Source organism: Cucurbita pepo, chromosome LG02, assembly GCF_002806865.2.
Source record: "Cucurbita pepo subsp. pepo cultivar mu-cu-16 chromosome LG02, ASM280686v2, whole genome shotgun sequence".
Classification (NCBI taxonomy): Eukaryota; Viridiplantae; Streptophyta; class Magnoliopsida; order Cucurbitales; family Cucurbitaceae; genus Cucurbita; species Cucurbita pepo.
Genome location: NC_036639.1, coordinates 4,960,814 through 4,985,499, shown reverse-complemented (window position 1 = coordinate 4,985,499; position 24,686 = coordinate 4,960,814). Strand labels below are relative to the sequence as shown.

The following is a 24,686-nucleotide window of genomic DNA, read 5'->3' as shown; positions in this document are numbered from 1 at the left end:
TTTGCCATTGTTTTTACATGTAAAAAGTCGTATTTGCCCTTATGACTTTCAAAAAATATGGATAAAATGCAATTTTTAACGTTTTTTGACTATTTAGGTCAAAGTTCGATCATTCATCCCTTCAATTTTTAGCTTAAAAAAAAAGACTGGTTAACACGATTATTTAAACATTGCATAACATATTGATCGGTTTAATTAATGTAGATTTGACCCATGAAGTCCGCTAGCCAAATAAAATTACGAGATGTGATGTGACACCCGAGTAAAGTAGAGGTACATGAATGAACCGAGACCACTTCCGAATGAGAGTGATCCTGAAAATATGATAACTAAGGAAGACTTAAAAGAATTGAAAGTCACTGTTGTACCATCAAAGTGCACTTTCCTTTCCCGTGGTTGAATCATAGTAACTCTATGATTAAGCTGCTGGATTTATCGTTAGGTATCGAATTTGAATTATGAATTATGATACCGAATCCTGGACGTTGGTCATTACATGTGAGAAAAAACATGTTCACTCGTCTACACAGTCATGTTTTTTCCGTTTGTTCACCCGTTCTTATTTTATTAACAGACTACATGGTCGTTTCTCATATATTAATATTTAAATAAAAAATACAAATAACAAATAATTTTAAGAATCAAAAGCAAAAAACTTAAAAGTTGTAATTAAATCTTCAAACTTTAAAATTAAATGGATATTTTTTTTTTCATTATAATTGGAATAATGTTTTCATATATAATGGGCTGTATGAGTACTATGGTGGGCTTCCATTTTGTTGGGCTTTGTTAAAATTACTAAAGAACAAAATTGAAATAATATAAGTCGCTTTACACTAGGAATCACACCGGATATAGACCGAACTGTCTCACGACGTTTTGAACTCAGCTCACGTACAATTTTATTGGGTGAACAACCCAACTCTTAGAACATACTACAGCCCCAGGTGGCGAAGAGCCAACATTGAGGTGTCAAACCTTCCCGTTGATATGAGCTCTTGGGGAAGATCAGTCTGTTATCCCTAGAGTAACTTTTATCCGTTGATCGACGACCCTTCCACTTGGTACCATCAAATCACTAAGGCCGATTTTCGTCCCTGCTCGACAAGTGGGTCTTGCAGTCAAGCTCTCTTCTACCTTTGTACTCAAGGGCCAATCTCCATCTAGCTCAAGGAAACCTTTGCACGCATTCGTTACTTTTTGGGAGGCCTACGCCCCATAGAAACTATTTATTTGAGACTGTCCCTCGACCCATACGTCCTGACACAATTATATATATATATATATATATATATACATACTCTAGAAATATATTATTAAATTGAATGAAGGGTTAATTTACGAATTTGCCCTTAATTTGATGTAGTAATGAGAATACATGCCCAAAAGTTCCCAATATTTGGGAAATTTGTCCGAATATTTTTTTTTTCCAAATTTATATATTAAGGAAAGAAACAAATTTAATATAACTTATATTTTATTATATAAATCATTAATTAAAAAAAATAATAATAAAAAAAAAATAAAGAACTGTATAAGATCGAGTAGAATACTGAAGAAAAAAAAGGAAGAATATATTGCTTGCAAGAATAAATATATTCGAATGCATATTTTATTAAGGAAATTTCAAAGTGTTGTCTATATATATATATATTTTTATGAATTATACATAATTATATTAAATATAAAATTTGTAAAGACTTAAATAATAAAAAATTTGTTTTTATTAATTAAAAATTTGGACTTTTATTATGATTTCGTTCTAGAATTATCCATATATGATTTTTTTTTAATTTTCGTATTCTCTATTTACTTTTAAAAATAAATTGGATCATAATTTTTTTTTGATATTTTGTTAAGATTTTATAATAATAACAATTTTATTTAGATTTTAAATAAAACAAATGTCAAATAATTATAAATTACTCGCAAAATATTTATAATTAACTAAAAAATAAAAAAATCCATTATTGAAATTTGAAATTTCAATAATATTAAAAATGGTTAGTATTTTGTTTTAAAATTTTAAAAATATTCTTACATTTTAAAAAGTTTTAATAATATTTTTATATTTTACTTTTTTTTTTTTAAAATTAAAAAAAATACATTTTAAAAAAGTTTTTGAAGTATCACTATACTCTTTACTTTTACAAAATAATAATAATAATAATAATAATAATAATAAATAAATAATTTTTTTTTACCTGTAAATGAAAACGTCTATGTCTATGGATACTTTAAGATTAATCCAAATTTTTTAATATTATTTTTTTAAAGTTTATAAGTATTTTTTAAAAGTGATACTAACGATAAAAAAATATTTTTTGATTTTTGTAAATTGAAAATTATTTATTTTTTAATAAAATATAAACATATTTTTATTTTTATTTTTGAAAATTTAAGATATGTTTAATTTTTAAATTTTTTTTTGAAGGTATTATTAAATGTTGAAGAATATTTTTATTAATTAAGTTTTATAACCTTTTTAATAAAATATTCTTCCAATTCCACGTCAGTATTTTGTAGTATTTTATTTACAACACATTGACCAAGCATCTTTCCAAACGCTAAAATAATAATAATTAAAAAAAATTAAAATTAAAATTAAAACCCACGGAGGTTAGTTGGCCATTTCAGTCGAACGCCGCCACACCGGTGCTCTCTTCTTCCTGCCATTGCCAATTCAATCAAAGCTCGAAATCTCCGTCGTCCAGACTTCACGGGTACAGTTCCTGCCGGCAGTGTAGTTCCACTGATTTTAATGGAAGCACCGCCATTCTCTATCGCTGTTTCTTCTTCTCGAACTGTAATTCGATCATTTCCGTCGTCGTTTCATACCAGCTCTCTCGTTTTTCTTCGCAATAATCGTTACAAAACTTGTCATCTCAAAGTTAAGTCCACCGGTAAGTTTGCGGTTCGTGCCTCATTTTCGGGTGACTCAGGTACTTTCTCTCTCTGTGCCAATGAATTTGTTGCTCGTTTCAATGCTCTCCTTCTAATTTTCTCGTTCTTGTTATTATAGTCGTGACTTTGCTGGATTACGGTGCTGGTAATGTTCGTAGTGTGAGGAATGCAATTCGTTACCTTGGCTTCGACATTAAAGATGTGAGATTCTCTTTCTATCTCTTTCTGTCTCTTTCTGTTTGGCCTTGTATGGATTTTGCGCTGTAATAGAGAAATTAATAGGATAATGAGACAGCTAATGATTGAACTTGCAGCAGTTTGTACTTCGAATTTGATTAAAATAGTTTTTGTTATCGGAATGCTTTTTGGCATTTGATCAAGATTTATGATCTGTTGAAAATCTTGTACCGATTCCTTTACTTTGAATTCCAGTGTTGTTATTGCTAGTTTAGTCAATGAGTATTTAGTGTGCCTCATGCCATTTTTTATGATGATTTTCTTGTTGAAACCATCTAGCAACAACTTGATATATGAAAGCTGATTTTTAGGTGCAAACTCCAGAGGACATTCTGAATGCAAAACGCCTAATATTTCCTGGAGTTGGGGCATTTGCTCCAGCCATGGATGTGCTAAACAATAAAGGGTAACTATTTATTTTTAGCCTCTTTTAATTTTAACACACACGTGCTATAAACTTTTTAGTACTGAAATAAACTATCCAGAATGGGTTGAATGGTGCAAATTTAAAGACGTAAACAGTATTTATGGTTTGGAGTACGTATGATGTTTTGCAGAATGGCTGAAGCACTCTGTACTTATATTGAGAATGATCGCCCATTTTTAGGCATTTGTCTTGGGCTTCAATTACTCTTCGAATCAAGTGACGAGAATGGACCAGGTTTGAAACTGATCTTTGCATTTGTTTTATGTTTTGTTTGAATGGAGACTGTAAACATTTCGTTGAAGAGGATAAGAGGTTACAAAGAAGACATGGCCAAGGCATAAATAAGAAGGGAGGAATAAGTTTAGAATTCTTTTGAGAGGATGCACCAATTTAAAGTAACAAAAATATTAAGTCAAGGAATTCAAATTCTCTTTGCATATTAAATGTCCTTTAATTCTTCTCCTTCACAAATTCCCATAACCCAACAATGAGGGCATTCTACCGAAGAAACACATGAAAATCACTTGCTTGAAGGGTCTTTTCTTGAGGTTGAATTAAATGATTATTTTGAAATCGCTTTTTCTATGATAAGATTGAATTACACTTGTTATGTGTTTCAGTAAAAGGACTTGGCTTAATACCGGGTGTGGTTGGGCGTTTCGACTCTTCCAATGGTTTTAGTGTACCCCATATTGGGTGGAATGCTTTGGAAATCTCAGATGACTCTGAGATCTTGGATGATATTTGTAATCGTCATGTCTACTTTGTTCACTCTTACCGTGCTATGCCAGTAAGATAATGTCTAGTTTGATATAATTCTTTTTCCACATGATCTTTGATGAACACTTTCCTTCTCTCTCAACATTTTGTATACGGGTGTCCTCATTCTTTTCTCATATTTTAGTCTGACAAGAACAAGGAGTGGATCTCTTCTACTTGCAGCTATGGTGACAGGTTTATAGCCTCAGTTAGAAGGGGAAATGTCCATGCAGTTCAATTCCACCCAGAAAAGAGTGGAGGTAAAATATAATTTGCTTGTTCTCGTTGTAACTTTTTTTAAAAAAGAAAAAAGAAAATGGATGATAAGTTTCTTCCTCTAAATTTAAATACAAAACAAGTGGAAAAAGAAAAAACTTGATGTCTTAGTTGAGTTTTACTGCTTTAGATTAGTGGCGTAAACTACTTCATTGTTACAGTCTTTCATGATTGATTTAATCCGATCTAGTTTTCTCCTTGGCCTGTTATAACTCTTTGTTAGACAATTTCCGTATGGTTGCGTACTTTTTGATGATTAGTGGCACATATGTATAATTATCAGATGTAGGCCTGTCTGTCCTCAGAAGATTCTTGCTTCCAAAGTCAACTTTGACCAAGGTATGTTAATTTTCATTCTTGGACGTAAACATGTTATCTACATCTCGTTTTTTTTAGGTTAACTAACAATTTAAATGTTCATTTAAGACAGAAACCTACTGAGGGGAAGGCATCAAGGCTTGCAAAAAGGGTAATAATCACTCAACTCTAACAATATAACACCTTCATTTTAATTTACGTTTTTCACTTATATATTCTTACCCCACAAGTCAGAGCCCTCAGAGGGTAATAAGCCTTTCAAAAAGCTCATCATTTTTCTTATCCCACTTTGGGGTATTTATGTCCATCCTTCCGTCCTCTGTACATATTCTTGTTAAAAAAAAAAAAATTGTCCTCTGTAAATGTGCTAGGGGAGATTGTCACCAAATCTTTTTAATTCTCTTAGGTAATTGCTTGTCTTGATGTGCGGACAAATGATCAAGGGGATCTTGTTGTTACCAAAGGGGACCAATATGACGTAAGGGAGCAATCAGAAGAGAATGAGGTATACTAGTTTTTCATGCCACATTAAACATTTTGATACAGTTGTCAAATAAGATTAGTAAGTGGTTGGGGCATGTGTAAGTTAGTTTGGATGCTCAATTGTGAAAACATTTTCTATATAAAAGCTTTTAAACAATTTTCCCAGCTAGAGGTGCATTTAGTATTTTCAGTTATAGGAAGGCAGTATATATTGGTATAGTTGTAGTCTTTAAAGATGGAAAGAGGGTCTTTTGAGGTGTGATGCATTCGCAGTTCACGCAGATAACTCTAGGCCTCGAATACATCTGACTTTAGTTACTATTTTTTTGGGTAAAAGGTAGGGTTAATTGTAGTAGGTTTTGTTATATTACAGGTCATGGCTCTTGGAGAGTTTTTTTCCCTCCCTTTTGAGGATCCTTTTATGCTTTGTTTTCCTTGAAAAATATCTATTGGTTTTTTTTGGGATAAGAAATCATTTCATTCATAGTATGAAGTTACAAAAGATGGGGGAAACCCAAAAGGATAGTCTCAAAAGACCTCTCCAATTGGTTAGGAGGGTAGCAAAGCTATAGTGATGGAAGGGAGGGAGCATTTACACCAAGTCACAACTGTATTAACTATAGCCTACAAAAATCTAAAGCAGGATGATTCCCTTTCTTGAAAGATTCTTCTGTTTCTTTCTTGCCAAATGTTCCAGCAATAAGTTCTAATAACATTCTCCCACAAAGTCTTCTTCGTCCTTGTGGAAGAGTCAATGAAAGGAGAAGGTGTGGATCTTCTGGGAGGACCATGTGCCAATTGAATGCCGAGATTCTTGCGTTTCTATTTTCAAAAAGAGATTCAAAGAAAATCCTAATACCAGCTAAAAATCTGGCTGTCTACAATTTGCAATAACTTTTCTTTGTACTGGATTTATCAATTATGTAACCATGTCCTGGAAAATTTAGTTAGTTATAAATATATAAATATAGGACCTTAATTCACAACTTGTTTATTTTACACAATGCTGTTTGGCAGTTTATTTTAATACCAGTGGCTAAAATGCCAGCTTTTTTTATTTTGAGGGACTGATTAGGGTAGAGTTCCCATGGTCTTTCAATTTGCTAGGAAGGAAGATGCTTCATTTTATGGAAATGACGCTATAATTTTATGTTTAGGTGAGGAACCTTGGCAAACCGGTTGAGCTTGCTGGACAATACTACAAGGATGGAGCTGACGAGGTATGCTCCACCACATTTTATCTAAAAAACTGTCATCCTCCAGGTAATTATTATTTTCAAAATGATACTATTCGGTTTTTAATCTGCTTGGTTCTTATGATGTCAAATTGTAGGTCAGTTTTTTGAATATAACTGGTTTCCGTGACTTCCCTCTTGGCGACTTGCCAATGTTGCAGGTTAGTTAGATTGTATTTGCAATAATGTTCCACTATATTGTTGCCCGATAAGTAATTTTTGTTCTATTTCTTTTTCTAAACTCTATCCTCCATGGTACTCATCATAGGTGCTGAGATACACATCAGAAAATGTTTTTGTACCATTGACTGTTGGTGGCGGAATTAGAGATTTTACGGATGCAAATGGCAGGTGTGCTCTTTATATTAACTAAGCGCACTTATTGTTTTTTAATACTTTGATCAACTTTACGGGTAGTAGGTTACGCAGTTATGCTGCTTCGATCTACTTCACGAACGGTTTGTTATACATATCCTTGTCAGACACTATTCTAGCTTGGAAGTTGCTTCAGAATATTTCAGATCTGGAGCTGATAAAATATCTATCGGAAGTGATGCAGTTTATGCTGCTGAGGAATATTTAAGAACTGGTGTAAGTGTTATATCAATAATCTGTTTTGAGTTTACTTGTGTGCATGGTCGTTTCACTTATATGGTTCTTGAATATCTGCTATCAGGTAAAGACTGGAAAGAGCAGCTTGGAACAGATTTCTACTGTTTATGGAAATCAGGTGAGTAATATCAATAGCGCCGGCTATCATTCTCATCATTCATGTATTTAATCCTGGTATTGAAATATAAGGTCCAGCTTCCAAAGGACTTGTTGGTACTGCAGTGTCTGCTTTTTCTTGTTACCTGCATTTTCTAAATAACATTTTTTTTCTCCATTTTTGGTAATTAGATTGTGGTCACTTATAGCTGGGTTACTATGCAAGAAATTAGTTTTAAAATGAAAAGCAAGAAAAATTTATCAGATAGCAAGATACACTACAGTTTTGTATGACTATCTTTCATCCGACAGTATAGAATTATTATCAGTTCGTTAACTTCAATTTGGTGCTGTCTGTCCAAACTGTGTAATTTGCATTTTTGCTTTACCTGTTTGGATGACGGCCTTATTCTTCAGGCTTCCGGTAATGGAAGCATTTAACAAATTACCTGACATTTCTCCTCTCCTTTTTCTTAAACTCTGTCATGTCTAGTTAACCACATCTATAATTTGTTCCTGTTTGTGATTAACTGTTTCACTCACTGAAGAGGCTTGTACAATACCAAACAATTTATTAATTTAGTGTACATAGACGTTTACTCTTTGTTCTCGATAGCCTGAATAATAGCAATCTCAGTGAGTTTGTCCAAAATCTACATTTCAGGCTGTCGTGGTAAGTATTGATCCTCGAAGAGTGTACCTTAAAAGTCCTGATGATGTGGAGTTCAAAGTCATTCGAGTTACTAACCCAGGTAAATGGATATTTCATTTCCATTGTCTCCACAAAACCTCTCTAGCCCCTGTTGTAGCTTAGAGGTGTACAATGATGGTGAATCCTGCCCTTGCAATGTTTTATTTCTCTCTTGATGAATTTGTGAAATGCATGACAATGGGAACTATTAAGCAGTGTTTATTGATAGACCAAGTTTACTGATATGGTTATACGTTTGAGAGAATCTGTTTGAGCTTGGATTGAATTTATAAAGGTGAATTTATGTTGATTTCAGGTCCTAATGGAGAAGAATATGCATGGTATCAGTGTACAGTAAGTACTATTTTTACTCTCACATTTACTTCGCATTGAAATATTCTGAATGCAAATTTCTTTTCAACAAGCTGCCAATAATATACTCCTAGTTTTTCATGAACAAAATTGAGAGTTTGAGTTACTACGACACACTTTTGCTTCAGTTGAAACTGAGATTAGAAAACTCCCAGTTGGTTTTTATTTATTTATTATTTCTTTTATCTTCCCCAAATTTCTCTTAAAGAGAACTTATATTAAAAGCAAGGTGAGGGAAAGATTTGGTTTTTAGAAAATTGTCAGAAAATAAGGGATGGAGAGTCATAAAAGGTAGAAATAAAATTTACTTTTAATTTCAACGTGGGGGGAGACTTAGAGACTAAAAGAATGTCGTTTTTTAAATATAATTCTTTTTTTCCTTTTTTGATAGTTCTTTTTTTTTTTTTTTTTTTTTTTTTTTTTTTTTTTTTTNTTTTTTTTTTTTTTTTTTTTTTTTTTTAAATTCAAATTGTTTGGGCTCGTATCTTTTGTTGAGAAATCTAGAATTTGGAGTTTGTTGCTCAGTGCTTCCACCTTCAAAAAATTTCTTTAAACCATTTTTTTTTTTTTTTTGTTCGCTAGGTGAATGGAGGTCGAGAAGGTCGACCTATTGGAGCTTATGAGCTTGCAAAAGCAGTTGAGGAGCTTGGAGCTGGAGAAATACTGCTAAATTGCATAGATTGTGATGGTAAGGATGACAGTTCCATGCAATCAACATTCAATAATCACTCTCTTCCAAACATAAATATCATCTTCGCTTTTTCCTTTTTGTTTTCTTTCAATGAGAAACCTCCTACTACATATTACAAGAACTACAAAGGTTGCAAAAGACTTACCACTCGGTCATTATTGCATAACTAGGATGTATGAACTGGCCGTAAGAAATTAGCAAATGCATAAGCTCCCATGTCTCTCCCTCTATAGCTCTCTCTCTTACGTAGTCTCTTTGAAGATTGAGGCTTAGCCCCACTGCTGTCCGCAGAGACCCACCACTGATTACTAACAAACTAGCAATGAATATAAGCAGTTCCATGCTTTTCAACATCCTTGTTCACATAACCTGCAAGGATTGAGGTAAAGGTCAAATGACTTCTTTGAACTCTGTCAATGGTGTTAATTTTCTCTTGGGGGATGGGGTCACGATTCTCCAAAATGATATGATATTGTGCACTTTGAGCATAAGCTCTTGTGGCTTTGCTTTGGGCTTCTCCAAAATGTGATACCAATGGAGATGTATTCCTTACTTATAAACCCATGATTATTCCCTAAATTAGCCAATGTGGGACTTTCAACAATCTTCAACGGGGTCCACCTGCTAAGACATTTCCTCATTTGAACTGGAAACTATGGACTTTCAAATACCCTCGATTAATGGGGAATCCTTGATGAGGTATGATGGTGAGGAGGGGGCCTGTTTGAGAATTTATCTGAAGCCTCATAAATTCAATTTTCCATCTTGACTGAGATTGTCTAGCCTTCCATGATTGAAAGAGAAGCCTATTTAGAAGCTTGATTCCTTAATCGACTCAAATAGTCGTAGACTGCCCCAATGCTTTGAGGTTGACTATGGGAAGAGCAATACGATTGGGGAATTTCAATATTCTTAGAAAGAACCTCCCAACTCCCAATTATTTGAGAAACATGTAAATAATTGTTTGAGAAAACATGCATGCTTTTACTTCTTGCTCTTGTATGGAGGATAATCTGTCTTCTTAAATACTATTACAATCTAATTTTGTTTCTAACTAATTTTTCTCAGGTCAAGGAAAAGGATTTGATTTAGATCTAGTAAAGCTGATATCGGATTCTGTGAGCATCCCTGTTATTGCCAGCAGCGGTGCTGGGTGTTCTGACCATTTCTCAGAGGTGTTTAACAAGACAAATGCATCTGCTGCCTTAGCTGCTGGCATTTTCCATCGCAAGGAGGTATTCCCTGAGATCCCTTTATCTTAGCTGTGCATACAAACACCAAATGATCTGGTACCATAGTTTAGCCTCGATTGACGATTTATTTAGAATAAAACTGTCGTTTGATTTAATCAAGTTTGAAACGTTCATTGCCCCTGATTTTCCGAGAGCATGTGATTAACTGTCACCTATATGCTCATTTAACAGTGTGTGTAAGACGGAGAGCTATATGACATTTAATTCTATTAAGTCTGACATCATTAATACTAACTTCTTAGATTTGATGCACCGTAGGTCTAGGAAAATCATAGCTCACACCCCGAATTCTTAACTAGTCTAAAATCAGTCAGCCTAGCTGTATTATCATAAGATTGTGATTAACCTTCTCCATTTGATAACCATTTGATTTTTATTTTTGGGTTTTTAAAACTGTGTTTTGTTTTCGCACTATTTTTTTTTTCCAATGGTTTTCATTATGGTTAAGAAAACATTTGTATTTTTGGTCAAATTCGAAAATCAGAAAATAAGTTTTTAAAAACTACTCTTCTTCTTCTTTTTTTTCTTTTTTTCGTTTTTAAATTTAGCTTGAATTTTGAAACTAATAATTAACCAAACAAAAAAATTTGTAGGTAAAAGTAGTGTTTATAAACTTAATTTTCACCGTTAGCCGGTTGTACCTGAAAATCTGTCTCAGGACATATTCTTACGGTTACCAGTTATATGGGCAATCTTCCAATGGTTTGTTCCCTTCCATGGGAAAGGGAGCTTTTTATGAAAAGTCGGGAGTTTGACTTATTTTGTGAGATCTTTCGAGCTAGAAAGATATTATATCTTCAGGAGTTGGGATAGTTCTGGTGGCAATGGTTGGTCGGTTGATATTTGGACCTCTGTTTTTAAGTCTTTTGTAAGTATCCGCTAAATCATATTTTACTTGATAGAAACTTCTTGAAATTTGGCTTCTTTTTTGTGGGGTTCTGTTTTTGTATTCTCGTGTGTTCTTTCACAAATTTGGCTTCCTTTTAGTGGGCTTTTGTGTTCTGTATTGTCGTGTAATCTTTCACTTTTTCTACTTGATTATTAGAAAAAGAGAGGGAAAAAGCAAGGTTTGTTGTCCCTCTAAGCATCTAGTGGTGTGGATGACAGGTGGCTATTCAGTCCGTAAAAGGGCATTTATTAAAGGAAGGCATAGAGGTCAGAATGTAATGACATCAAAGGTCGGCCTGTGTCGCAGGAGAGGCATCAATTTTGAGGATTGCCAAAAGGCAAGTTGGAATACTACAACCTTTGTGTGGTATTTAATACCCTCTGATTTTGCTGTCATCTGATGCTGATTTAATTTATGCTGACCTCTAAGTTTCTAATTTATTGAATAATTGAATGAGACAAAAAAAAAACCCCTTTACTTCAATTAGGAGAGAAAAGAAGACCACAGGATTGCATTGACTTCGTATCAGGATTGCATTGACTTCGTATTGATTGTTCTTATTAATTTCAGATAAATAATATTTAGTTTGACGATATCTGCCATAATGCCAATTCAAACCGAGTAATTGAACGTCATTTTTCCTCATAATTATTTCTATTCCAAACGTATTAAATTGTCTTTAATCTTCCCATGTAACTTACTGTAACGATGGAAATAAATGTTGTGATGTAAAATCCTTGCATTGAATGTAGACTTATATATATAGATATATACAAATATATGTACAAAATGTTGTACTTGTTTTACCATAAATACTATCTGAAATAGTGAAGCGTACTTGATAATATTTCATTCTTTGAAAGCATGTGAATACTAGAGCCAGTGAAACAGTAACTACTAAAGCGTAAACTGCTCGTTTTTCCTTTCCCGCGAGTATAACATGATGAGCCCAAGTTACGGCAGCTCCGGATGAAAGGAGAATAGGGGTATTAAGAAAAGAGATTTCCAGGATCTAAAACTCCAATCCGAGCGAATCAATTTAAACTTTTGTTTGAGGAACATTAATATATAATTTTCACACTATTTTCTCCGTGGAGAATGTACTATGATAATTTGTATTGATTTACAATAAATTTAAGTAAAAATAGTTACAAATTCCTAACAAAAGATCAATTTTTGATTTACAATAAATTTAAGTAAAAATAGTTACAAATTCCTAACAAAAGATCAAAATTGATTCAATTAAAAAGGTTTAGCCTTTAAACGACCTTTAAATTGATACAATGATCGACCAATAGTATAAGAATATAAATTGACAGATTGAACTCAAACCTAATCCAACATTTAAATTGGATTCCGGATTACTTTCGAACATTCCACGTTCCATGTAGCAATACATGACATGTATATTACATACTTTTCTTTATAACAGTGATTCTTGAATCATGCAAGCTTTTGAAATCGATATTTCTCGGGCCGTTGTCCCGAGTTATTAACTAATCTTTAAGTTCTCATTTTTCAAATGCTTAAACCTCAACTCTTTTGTTTTGAGCGGGATGAACATGAAATTCCCATCAGTTGTAAGTATACCTCCATTGTAAATGTAATTATTGAAACCTACTGACTGAACTTCAACAATGAAAGAAATAAAGCAATACTAACCAAGAACTCAAAAGTTCGAACTAATACATTGCAGCCTCGCCGAGCTGAGTTTCGAACACAGAAGCTGTATTCGCACGAGGAAAGGAAACCGTCCCTGTAAAACTTGTCAATAGAAGTGCTTACAGATTAACACACAACAAAAAAAAAAAAAAAAANGAACTTGAAACATTTCCAGGTTGGGCAATGAATCCCATATAGATGACTTCATTATAAAAAATAATAACAATAATAATTCAACAGCATGGGCGTGGCAGTTCCCACAGCACAAATTCATGGAAAATCGCTTAAAAAACATGCTTTCCAACAAGATCCTCATTCAGTATCAATTATGAGACAAGCCGCAATTACTTATGGGAGCACAACAAGTATGGGAAAATTCTACAAAACTTAAAAAAATCTGAGGAAAACGAGTATTTATTTCTCAAATGGTTTGTGAAGGTTTTGGAGTTTTACCCTCTTATGGAAACACTCCACGCTGATGATATCTTCATAACAGCTTTGGTTTTCAAAGACTTTAAATGTCAAGGAGAAGTCTCCGTGGGTCTTCCACGACATCTTTGATGCGGCGCAAAAAGAACACCGCCTCTCTCCCATCAATGAGTCTATGGTCATATGTTAGAGCAATGTACATCATTGGCCTTGACACAACGTTGCCTCCAACCACAACCGGACGGGGGACAATTGAGTGCATTCCCAAGATTGCAGACTGCCAAGAAATTTCAGATTTGCAGATTTTTATCAACAAACGTACGAAACAAACATCTAAAAAAAGGAAGGCAAATCATGGATAAGATAATATATAATATATTTAATTTTCAAGGATGCGAAGTCGGGGTTGGTTGCTCGTATTAGCTCTAGAATTACAATGATTATCCGAGTAGCAAACTATAACTGATTTAATGAGCCATATTTTCGTAAGTATCCATGAATTTCTTTGTTCAAAAGTTCCATTGGGAGTAAGGTGATATCATTGAGAAAGTAACTGCATGACATGGTTATTTGAGACTAAAAATGTGCATGATATTTTAGGGCGGGGGGAGGATTCATGACTATGAGCACAAACCTGAGGAGGATTAATAATCGGGGTACTCAAAAGGCTTCCATAAACACCACCGTTGGATACGGTGAAGGAACCTCCAGCCATCTCGTCAATTGATATGGTACCGTCATTTGCCTTCTTTGCAAGGGTGTTTATCTCCTTCTCTATGTCAGCAAAATTCATCTTATCAGCATTTCGAATTACTGGCACAACAAGACCCTGCATGAAAAAATGATGAAACATAATGTAGCAACTTTATATCTCTTCATGATTCATGATCTACATCCTGAGCAGAAACTTTAGTTCTTTGAATGGATTCTGGTCAGTGCCAATTATATTGATATCATGACCGCTAAATTCAATGCGGATTTTGATGTCATACTTCAGAGACCAGAAATCCTAGAAGATGGCCCCTTTAAAACTTCAGATGTGATGGACCTTTATAAAAGATGAGTCAACTAACAGGAGCAAGTGCCCCCACAAATTTTAGGCCTCTCTTGGGTTTAAGAGCAACGCCAAGGGAGGTCTAAAATAATGTAAGGAATCTATTGAGAAACTAGGAGGAATCATAGTCCCTTTTCTGTTATCCGTTTGCAGTTCACCATTAGGTTCCTTTACAACAAAAAGAAAACTACCAAGGCATGGAAAACTTGAACAGACCTTAGGAGTGCCAACGGCTATGCTAATGTCTACATAGTCTCTGTATATTATATCATCCCCATCAATCACAGCATTAATAATAGGTTGATTCTGAAGCCCACTGACAGCAGCCTGAAGCATGAAAAGAAGAAAATGAATTGGCAAAACAATCATAACCTCGTTCACATCTGGAATTAACATATCCACAAAGTTAACAGAGTACATACTTTAATAAATCCAGACATAAGACCCAACTTGACTCCGTGCTTCTCAACAAAAGCATCCTTGTAATCAGAACGAAGCTTCATCAAATTTGTCCTACATAAAAGCAGTTCATAAGCTAAACATGAAGCAGCAAAGAGCTAACATAAATGCATGAAGATGTGAAAATAAAGCCAACTAATAAGATTTCGTACTAAAAAATGCATCCAATAGGGAGCTGCAAACCCCCAACATATACTTAAAATGCCCAAAGATAGCTACAGTCTAAATTGGATTTACATGTTGGAAATGGGAGGATTATATAAAGTAAGTAATCCTTTTTTTAAAGAAAAGAAAGAAATCACTAGATATGCATGACATGATGGATCAAAAAGGTTGAAACTAACAATGTTTAAGGAAGTAACCGGAAAGCCAAGCAAGGTAAATATGGGGCTGCATGGTAGTTTCGGCATGGGCAGAGGAAAACCAATGCAAAAAAACATGTGCAAAGACCGATAATACGATTGGTGTAAGCTTACATGTCAACTTCATTGAAGGTGGTCAACATAGCAAATGTATTCTGAGAATCTTTCAATCGTGTAGCAACCCTCTTTCGAAGCCTTGTCATTGGAACCTAAAGACATGACAATCCCAAGGAGTAAAGTCATAAGGATAAGATCATAAACATACAACGAAAAATATATAGAAAGTGAATACGAAGGCCATGCAGAATTTAAATTATGGTCCTTACTCTTCTTTCCCTATCCTTGGGAGGAAGTTGGGGTTCAGTAGCCGAGCGTTTAGGAGGTGGTGGAGATGGTGCCTTAGGCTTCACGCTAGTAGGTGTTTCAACTTTAGGCTTTTCTACTTTTTCAGCTGGAGCAGCCGGAGATGCAGCTTGCTCTGGTGCTTTCTCAGAAGGAGCAACATGCGTTACACCTTCACCAGATTTTGAAATAACAGCAACCTTGGTACCTGGTTCCACGGTATCTCCTTCCTTGGCAACAAACTGCGAACATTTATATTAATTACCCATCAAGTTACAAGACGCATAGAAAGAAATTAAATAGTAGAAGTCCAGAAATAGTCACCTTCTGGATAATACCAGCTCCTGGACTAGTGACATCAATTGTAACCTGATAGAAAATTAGCAGCAAAGGATTTAAATGAAACGTCAAATCATTTTCAGAGGGAGAAGGGGAAAGAAAATCAATTTTCCAATATAAAACTAAAAAACACCTTATCTGTTTCAATTTGAGCAATTGCTTCATCCAATTCCACCCTATCACCCGGATCTGTACTCAACATATAAGAATGGCTTCTTAATAAATCACCAGAAAACCAGTGTATTATGTAGCAATAAGCAATATACTTAATAACCAAAGAACATACTCTTCAGGAATTTTGCCAGCGTTCCATCAGTAATAGACTCGGCCAATGGAGGGACAACAACGTCAAGTAGATCCCCTTTATTGCCAAACATGACAATAGGTTAATTACAAAAAGAAAAAAAGAAATGTGGCACTTAGACTACTAAAGTGGGCCTCTTCTTATGTGAACTAAACTTTTTATTGATGATGTGAAAAGCCACAGTAGGAAACCAAAGGAAATTACAAAAGGGCTCTCCTATTAGTGTTAGCTATAAGAGTCCTAATGTTCCTAGCATGACAAACAGCGTTAGCTAACCACAAAATTTTATACAAAGGCAACTAAAGCACAAGAAATGTTCAAGACAAAACACAAACAAAAACCATTAAGAAAAGACAGTGATATCGCACCATTATCTGAAGAGAATTTCCGGCCATTCATTTGCATCATAGGTCTTTGCAGCATACTCACAAAAGTTACCCTGATCACCATATTAAAATTTAAAAACCAAAGGGGACAATAGCAAAAGAATTAAAGAAAATTTCTCTTAAAAAATATCGTGATTACAAGGAGCCCTATTGAAAAGAAAATTTATACTTGCTTGGCATTCCGCTGAAACCAAGTTTTCAATTAGAAAAGCACATTGTAGTGGTTGTTATAACAAGTAACAAAAGATTTATTTATCAATCAAATGACCAATTCCTCACTCAAAATATAGTCTTTACAAGTAGAGCTCAAATAGGCTAATGACAAATGGCTCATGTTAAACTAAATAAATATTATAAGTTCAAGTGGGAACTCTTTGTTATATGTTTTTTCTTCCATTTGTGGAAGTCAAGTTTCAGGTTGAATTGGAATCTCACAATGCACATAAAAAAGATTAAATAAAGGGTTTGCAATAGCCTTGAAAATCTCAAATCCAATCCAGAACGATAATAAAATTCATCGTTACTATTGGGAGACCAAAAACCCAATAGATTGAAATAGAGGATGGGCTTCCAACACTGCCTTCCATAAGAACAGAAGAATAGCACCTGGCATTGGATTCTAACTGCTTTTGTTACAAGCGGGTGCCAAACTAGGCAACAAGGTAATCTTTTCTTTTTTTATATAAGAGAATTGCATTGATGATTTAAATTTACAAAAGGGATGTATAATCCATGGTGTTTACAAAAGACCTTCCAAATTTGCAATGACAGTCTACACCAAGATATAGCTTGGAAAAAAACATTGTCAAAAAGATTTGTATACAACATAATCAATTCTTTGAAGTTTCAAAATTGCATCAAGCTCCTCTGACAAACTGACAAAAAGAAATTCTCTTTTGGCCATTTGCATTTCCAAATTACTAGAGCTGAGTTTTTATGTAACAAGGGTTTGGTACCCTTTAGCCCTGAGAATAGTAACTTCCGAAAGAATTCAATTGATGCTCCCAAAGTATCCATTCTGTTTTATTTCCTCTCATAATACAAAATCCATTCAGCCACTCCAGAGCGCCAAGTCCAAATTCATAATTCCTCTGTGTCAGGACTCGGTTTACCCCTCTCAAACCTCGAACTAAATTCTCCTGTGAGGTTAGACCAGCCAAAAAGGCAAGAAGCCTCTTCATCAGTGGTCGCTCGGCCAGCCAACAGTCCAAAAGCAGGTTTTATTACTATTAACCAGTCTGATGCTAAATTCATAACTGGCCTCAAGTAAAAGCCTCCAAACAATCCTTAGAAAGTACTTATTTTGGGAGAATTGCGTGGGTGATAAATTCCTTTATCTTGTGTTTTCTTGCCCTCATAACCCATCCTCTTGGCGATTGTGCCGTGTCTTCTGTTATTTAGTCCTTGGCCACTTCCTCTTTATTAGAAATCGGTTTTCATAGCCCCTTGTATAATGGGGAAACCTTCAACATTTTTACTTTAAACCTTCAACATCTTTATTTATCTTTAAAGACATTCGTAATTGCTCGTTAGGGCTTATTCTTTCTTATTTGAACCTTTTCTTGATTTGTCAGGTTAGCTTCTCTTTGGGTTGTTTCGTAGGCTTATTTTATGCTAGCCCTTTTGTATCCACCATGCTTCCCTACAGAAGCTTGGTTTCTCGATCAGAAAAATATACTAGAGAAATCATCAATGACATCCTTGGTTTTTTTTATTTATTTCATCACAATTACTTGGTCCAACATGGAGAAAAATTGTTTCCTTTCTCACTTCATAATTAGGGGTCTTCTCCCTCTTTTTATACATTGGAAAACATAGTATTGATATGAGAATAATAAAATAATAAAGATTTTAATCATATGGAATTTTTGTGAGAAATTGGGGACAAACAAAAAGATAACCTAAAAATATTAAGAATAAAATACGAATGAGAGATTCATAATACACTAAAGAGTGTGCACTTGGACTGAAACACAAGACAAATTGTGTTTTAATGAGGGCACCTCACTTCTTCGAGAGAGGTGCTCACCCCTCATTAATTCTATATTGTATTTATCAAAAAAAGTTTATGTGACATTACATATACTTGTGTTTTAAATGCAAAACAAAAACAATAAAGACTAACAATGTTTTTCATGTAAAGTACCACATATGTTGGGTCTATGTTTGGAGATAGATGTCCCAAGATTTCTATCAAATGCAAAACAAAAAATCAACAATAAAGACTAACAACGTTTTTCATGTAAAGTAAGGATAGAAATAAAATGGTGAAAGTACAAGGACTAAAATAAAATAAGTGTAGTCATTCAAAGGCAAAAATAAGATTTAAACCTAATGATTCATGGTAGAAAAAACAGTTTAGTGGGGCATCAAACAACAATTACAAAATAGTAACAATCTATCTTTTTAAAAAAATGGATTAGGATATAACAACAAAAATAAGTTCATGAATTTACCATTCAGTTGGAATCAACAAAGAATATGAAGGATTTCAAATGACATGGTATTAAAAACTAGAAATGATTTTGAATTCTCAATTTACTTTGGAATAAAATACATTTGAAATGAATGTACTAAAATTTTGTTGTTTGGATGTTATTAAGAAAATGGAAATTTTGCAATTATATCCTTCTATTGGATGAGATAATTTGATCAGTTCAATCTGATAATCTCAAGGTATAAAGCGATAATGGTAACTGACCTTAGAGATAGTGGACTGCTAACAGGACCACCTACAACACGGGCATCAATCAATCAAACGAAATCATATATTTGAACCAGTTGCATGAGGTAGGAGCTTAAGCAAGTACGTAGAGAAGTTGTAAATCAAAATTACCAGGTGAAAGTAGGTGAGAAAAGTTTCTGACATGTCCAAAGCTTCTACATTGGAGCAAAATCTAAATGTGTAAAGAAAATAAGGCATGTAAGATACATGAATAATTCATTGCATGAAAAAATTCCAAAAAACATCCCCGTTAAATTTCATTTCATTTCACAGAGAGGTTTGTTTTAGGAAGATTGAAGAGATACATAGCAAATACTTCTTGCGTACAACAGGCCGTTCGTGCCTTGTCAAAACATATCCTATCTATCAACATTAACAACCACCTCCAGACAAAGCGCACAAGGAGACAAAGACATCAGAAAACGTAACTACCTCTTTCTCAGCAACGGTGCGAACTCTTCCTGCAGAAACGGAAGGTCGAATTGCCCGCAAATATTGCACAGAAAACTGAAATGAAAGCACTACTGAATCAGATAACTGTGCATACCGATACAAATCCTATACGCATCACGTAGACCTTGAGAAAATGGATAGAATGCACTGAAACTCACCAGATTAGAGCCACCAGACGCAATCCGTCGTCTTACGACTCCAAAACTCATTTTCTCAGCTCCTGATCAAGCAAGTAAAACGAAAATCGAAGCACCAATCAAGTCACAGTATGAAAATCCACAAAAGTGCTTTCTTTCCCGATTAAGTCGATGAGAATACATCCAGAGACAAAACAGAAACGAACTCCTAAATCAAATGCGCACATCGAAACAAACCAAAAGGAAAAACGCAAAAACAAAACAAAAACAAAAATAAAAATAACCTAAAATCAAAACAAGATCACAGAAACCGATTTCCTAATAACTCAAACAAAACAGAGAGACAAATTTCTCAGCCGCCAAACGAGAACTAAACAAATACAAACAAGAACAAGAACAAATCGATCGAAAGCACTTACCGGAACGACAGAGACTGGAGGTACTCCCGGAGATCAATAAAAAAAAGGGTTTCGAAGAGAAACAGCGAGGGGAGGAAGACGGAGTAGGGAGGAAAAGGAATGTCGAACACGTTTCGATTTGTTTCCTTTACGCCATGATATGGAAAATTGGAAGGCTCGAGGCTCGCACAGGGTGTGGGCCAGTTCAAGTGAAACCGGACACGTGTCTTGTTTTCATTGGAAGATAGTAGAAAGTCAGAATAGGTGTGAGAGCTCTGTATATTAAAATATTATTTTCACACTCCCACTTATATTTTTTTCAATGTCTAAATTTAATATGGTTAAATAATAATTATAACTAATAAAATAAATAAATTTTTCGATGACCAAAATAGTAATTTAGCTAATTTTATTTTTATATTTCTAAAAGGGCAATTTCATTGGATCCCATTAGATTTTGTGTGGTTTGACCTATTTGCCCCTCGTTTTATTGTCCTATTTTGAATTTTAAAACTTTTAATAATTTAGGAAATAATAAATTACAACGAGAATTTTTAGCCGAATATAATATGGAAAGAAAATCATTACCCACCTAACTTTGTAATTTTCCACGTGGAATTTAGCCATTTTGTTTTTAATATGATAAATGTGAGAGCATTAATTTGAACGTTTGGTTGTTTTGATCCGAGCTTGAAGTAAGTCATCAATTAACGTTTTGAGATTTTTCGTGGGCGCACGTGTCCCAACAAAATTTCGACGTAGCCAAGCTGTTTTTCATCATGATTTACTAGCCCACCTCGTCTAGGTCAAATCCTTTTGCTCGTGTCAAGCTTTGGTCAACTTACAGATGAGGCAAGCTTCTTTAGTCAACCCTAATTTAATGGGAGTTCGATTTACACCATGAGATAGCCAGAGTCGTGCCCCATGGATTAGGCAAATTCAAGTCTTGATTCGGACCTAAGAAAATAAATAAAAAATTAAATTTAGGAACGGAAAGTTTTGCTCACTTCGACGTTATTATCTGACAACTAAATTTATAAACTGGGAACGAAACCCCAAAGTTTTATGCATTCTTGATTATAAGTAATGGTTTGACCATTTAGTGGATCGATATGTTTCAAATTTGGCTCCTTATTGGAGCGTCATACATAGGACATTGAGACAACGACAGTCGATCAGTATCAACTAATCTATAAACTGGGAACGAAAACCAGGTCGGGTCTTTTGCATTCCTAGTTAAAGTAATGGGTTGACTATTCATTTGATCTATTCGTTTCAAATTTGGCTTCTTACTTATTCGAGCATCATACAAAGGACTTTGAGACAACGACTGTAATAACCCAAGTACACCGAGCATTTGTAACCGTCCAAATCCACTGCTAACAGATATTGTCGGCTTCCGTTCGATACGTATCGTTGTAAGCCTCACAGTGTTAAAACGTGTCTGTTATGAAGATGTTTCCACACTTTTATAAGGAACATTTCATTCTCTTATCTAACCGATATGGGATCTAACGACGATAGCCGATTAGTGACACAAGGACGAGCACCAAACAATGATAGAAAATGAGAACGAGAGTCAATCTAAAATCAATTTAAAATTTGTTACCACAACTTGTGAGGTCAAAATAGTCAAATTACTAAAAATGATTTTTTTTTTTTTTTTTATTTAAATTTCGCATAAAAGTTATCCAAACGTACACCGCGAATAGAAACCCCAAAATGGCTTGGCAGAGTCTCTACCTTCCTCCGCCGGTAAAATCCGTTTTCCCGATGAATTGCATTACCTCCGCCATTGAGTTACCTATTCTCCGATCACATCTCAAGCCAAATCGCCGGCAACGGCAGCAGAACAACTCACAATCTCAGCCACGGATGTACATTTCTCCACAAAGCAACCGATTCGCTTCACTAACAGCCAACGCAATTCCAAACTCTCTAGTTCTCGCAAACAGTACTATTCCTCCGTCGCAGTCCGGCGACGTATCGGTCCTCCTCCAGACAAGGTGCGCTACTTTCTCATTCTTTTAGATTCGAAAATCGAGCCAATCTGAGATTAATCTCCTCAATTTCTGTTTTCTTTTGGCAATCTGTGTAGCGGCGTGCTTCTGATCGTGTATTTTATAGCGAATTTCATTGTGCCGGAGTTCATTATGAAATCGTACAGTACCGATGAGAGCGAGGGGAAAGCATTGATGGAAGACGAAGAAAAAGGCGCCAGTGAAAGGAGGAAGAAACAAGGCTTTGGCGGTAACAAGAGATAGCGAAAATTGAAGGTAAAGCCATTGAACTTTTTTCGTGTTCTGTACAGAAATTGCAATTTTCTTTGCTTTTTTTCGGTGCTTTTGTGTGGTGAAGGTGAATTCAGGATTGAGTTGCTTAGAATAGAGATTTGGAATCGGATTCTCTGTGATTTTCTTTTGCCATTTGATTCAAAAAGGAAATTCTTGTTGTTTGTTTGAAAATATTGTAAGATCACTTGTGAGAAATGGAATCTGGTAATGAATGGAGTTTTAGATTATTCGTTTATCACCGAACAATGTTAAAAAAAAATAAAAAAATCATCCACTTGTGCACATAAAATCTATCTTCAATGACTAAAAACGTTTTGAAGATCACAAGACTCAAGGCTCTAAAACTTTGAACATCGATTCATGTCAAGGATTTTAACTAGAATTTGGAATACTGATATGAATTTTAGGTAAGGTCGTTATAAATGATATTAGAGCAATATGACGTGGTTCGAAAACAAACAAAGACAAAAGCTGGTGGGCATATGACACTCGGAAGAGGGGTACATGAATGAACCTAGACCACATTCAAATGAGAGTGATCATTGAGGATAAAATGGTTAAGAAATGCTTAAAAAAATTGAAAGTTACCTGTACCAACAACCAACAACCAACAACCAACAACGGACACCTTCATTTTTGGTGGCTCAATCATAAGAACTTCATGGCTAAGTGCGCTTGAAATTTTCCTAGGATGCATGTGAGTGAAGACAAAACATGATGGGAGGACTCGTGTTGGTTTGTGGGGACAGTCTTCACTCTCGAGAGAGAAAAGCAAGATCCAAATCATAGGGTTGGGTTGTTACATCTAAAGCTATTGTAGATAAGCTAAAGGCATTTGAAGCGTAAAGATTTCAAGATTTCGATAAATTCTTTAATAATGATCACCAAGCCAAAGACCGATCTAGTAATATCAACAGGCTAGAGATTGATCCAACAATCAACAAGTTGGCTCGAGTACAAGCTGTCGAGATATTTATACATTTTCGAAGAAAGAACTAGGGGAAAATATTAAACATTGTACTTCACCCAATCAAATCAATATAAAGACAAGTTCACATTTCTTTATTGTAATTACATGTGAATGATACGAGCTATTGGATAACTATATCAAAACTCAAATGTGAGGAGAAAAAAAAAATTAAGTTCACATGAAAATACTTTTATTAACAATATTTTAAATAAAAATTATAATACTATTTTAAGATAAATAAGAAAGCATCTATTACTCTACATTTTTGTTTACTCATTTATGACTTGGTACTATTCCAGAACTAAAAAAACAAAAATTAAAATGATAGACGATCTAATTTCAAAGAAACTGAAGATAATACAACGGAACAAATTGAAGAACAAAAAGAGAGGAAGGGAATTGAGCTCGGGCCAAGGAGGCCTATTCCTTTTAAGGAAACATGCGTCATACACGCTCTCAACTCGTGGCCTCTTTGGTTGAAACATAGAAAAACCCTAGGTTTTGCGTGAAAGTAAACTCTTTCTCGTTCTCTAATGCACTCAAATTCTTTGATCTATGAAACAAATTTATCATGACTATGACACAAAAGTCAAATGGGTTTTCTTTTGTCCACGACAACAATAGGTTAACATCTTCAATTTATCGTTTTGCTAATTTTAATATTTGATCAGCTAAAGAACTATACACATACCACTATCATCGTCTCGCTTCGTGTTATGTTTGTGCATTATAAACTTGGCTTATTTTCTAGTTCAATAAATTACAAGATGGGAATCAAACAACCAACCTTTTCGATAACAATCAATAATTTACTATAAAATTATACTCAAATTGGTAAACGAACATAAAAAATCCGTTCGTCCATTGGAATTTTAGTTCGAAAGAAGTAAAACATGAAAGTTCCCTCTTTCTTATACCAATTTTAGAATCTATGACTGTTGATGTGTTCTGTTTGTTGGTTAGATTTTGTAATAGATGATCACATGAGAAATTGTTGAAGCCATGTGCATAGTTTCTTGTGGAAGCCATGAGCACAATACCAAAGCCAATAATTTATATTACTCTTTTATGCTCGCAATCAATCATGTAAGGTAGGGCACGTAAACTTGTCCAACAAACTACTTACTAT

General features: G+C 34.5%; 3 protein-coding genes across 4 annotated transcripts; 2 read left to right on the top strand and 1 right to left on the bottom strand.

The window, feature by feature from the left end:
- Positions 1–2,616: 2,616 nt before the first annotated feature.
- LOC111785978 (imidazole glycerol phosphate synthase hisHF, chloroplastic-like) lies at positions 2,617–11,836 on the top strand. 2 transcript variants are annotated; one of them, XM_023666343.1, is made up of 20 exons: positions 2,617–2,710; positions 2,751–2,942; positions 3,023–3,105; positions 3,453–3,547; positions 3,699–3,802; positions 4,189–4,358; positions 4,473–4,587; positions 4,887–4,942; positions 5,034–5,072; positions 5,328–5,426; positions 6,562–6,624; positions 6,738–6,800; positions 6,908–6,990; positions 7,122–7,230; positions 7,316–7,369; positions 8,012–8,099; positions 8,355–8,392; positions 8,993–9,098; positions 10,170–10,336; positions 11,462–11,836. In XM_023666343.1, exons 2-20 carry the CDS (start codon positions 2,762–2,764, stop codon positions 11,519–11,521), a joined length of 1,773 nt encoding a protein of 590 aa, XP_023522111.1. In that variant the 5' UTR covers positions 2,617–2,710; positions 2,751–2,761; the 3' UTR covers positions 11,522–11,836. The 2 variants fall into 2 exon arrangements, with proteins under 2 accessions (XP_023522111.1, XP_023522104.1); XM_023666336.1 differs by having other exon boundaries at positions 2,617–2,942.
- A 1,242-nt stretch (positions 11,837–13,078) lies between these two features.
- Positions 13,079–20,449, bottom strand: LOC111788606 (dihydrolipoyllysine-residue succinyltransferase component of 2-oxoglutarate dehydrogenase complex 1, mitochondrial). The gene is made up of 15 exons (XM_023669001.1): positions 20,315–20,449; positions 19,917–19,978; positions 19,738–19,812; positions 19,417–19,477; positions 19,282–19,312; positions 16,563–16,633; positions 16,177–16,251; positions 16,024–16,079; positions 15,876–15,920; positions 15,536–15,793; positions 15,324–15,418; positions 14,811–14,901; positions 14,605–14,715; positions 13,969–14,163; positions 13,079–13,611 (listed from the first exon to the last, which is right to left on the bottom strand). The coding sequence occupies exons 2-15, from the start codon at positions 19,965–19,967 to the stop codon at positions 13,420–13,422; spliced, it is 1,407 nt and encodes a 468-aa protein (XP_023524769.1). The 5' UTR covers positions 19,968–19,978; positions 20,315–20,449; the 3' UTR covers positions 13,079–13,419.
- Positions 20,450–21,967: 1,518 nt separating this feature from the next.
- On the top strand, positions 21,968–22,814 carry LOC111788910. The gene is made up of 2 exons (XM_023669488.1): positions 21,968–22,299; positions 22,392–22,814. Exons 1-2 carry the CDS (start codon positions 22,016–22,018, stop codon positions 22,555–22,557), a joined length of 450 nt encoding a protein of 149 aa, XP_023525256.1. The 5' UTR covers positions 21,968–22,015; the 3' UTR covers positions 22,558–22,814.
- Positions 22,815–24,686: the final 1,872 nt, after the last annotated feature.

What these genes read in the sequence shown, in the direction of transcription:
- LOC111785978 (XM_023666343.1), top strand. Translation starts at nt 2,762, where the DNA reads ATGGAAGCACCGCCATTCTCTATCGCTGTTTCTTCTTCTCGAACTGTA. An exon ending in CTACTGTTTATGGAAATCAG is followed by an intron (nt 7,370 to 8,011) that starts GTGAGTAATATC and finishes TCTACATTTCAG; the next exon opens with GCTGTCGTGGTAAGTATTGA. An exon ending in CATTCGAGTTACTAACCCAG is followed by an intron (nt 8,100 to 8,354) that starts GTAAATGGATAT and finishes TGTTGATTTCAG; the next exon opens with GTCCTAATGGAGAAGAATAT.
- LOC111788910 (XM_023669488.1), top strand. Translation starts at nt 22,016, where the DNA reads ATGGCTTGGCAGAGTCTCTACCTTCCTCCGCCGGTAAAATCCGTTTTC. An exon ending in TCGGTCCTCCTCCAGACAAG is followed by an intron (nt 22,300 to 22,391) that starts GTGCGCTACTTT and finishes CAATCTGTGTAG; the next exon opens with CGGCGTGCTTCTGATCGTGT.
- LOC111788606 (XM_023669001.1), bottom strand. Translation starts at nt 19,967, where the DNA reads ATGAGTTTTGGAGTCGTAAGACGACGGATTGCGTCTGGTGGCTCTAAT. An exon ending in GAGCTGGTATTATCCAGAAG is followed by an intron (nt 15,794 to 15,875) that starts GTGACTATTTCT and finishes AAATGTTCGCAG; the next exon opens with TTTGTTGCCAAGGAAGGAGA. An exon ending in TTATGTCTGGATTTATTAAA is followed by an intron (nt 14,716 to 14,810) that starts GTATGTACTCTG and finishes TTCATGCTTCAG; the next exon opens with GCTGCTGTCAGTGGGCTTCA.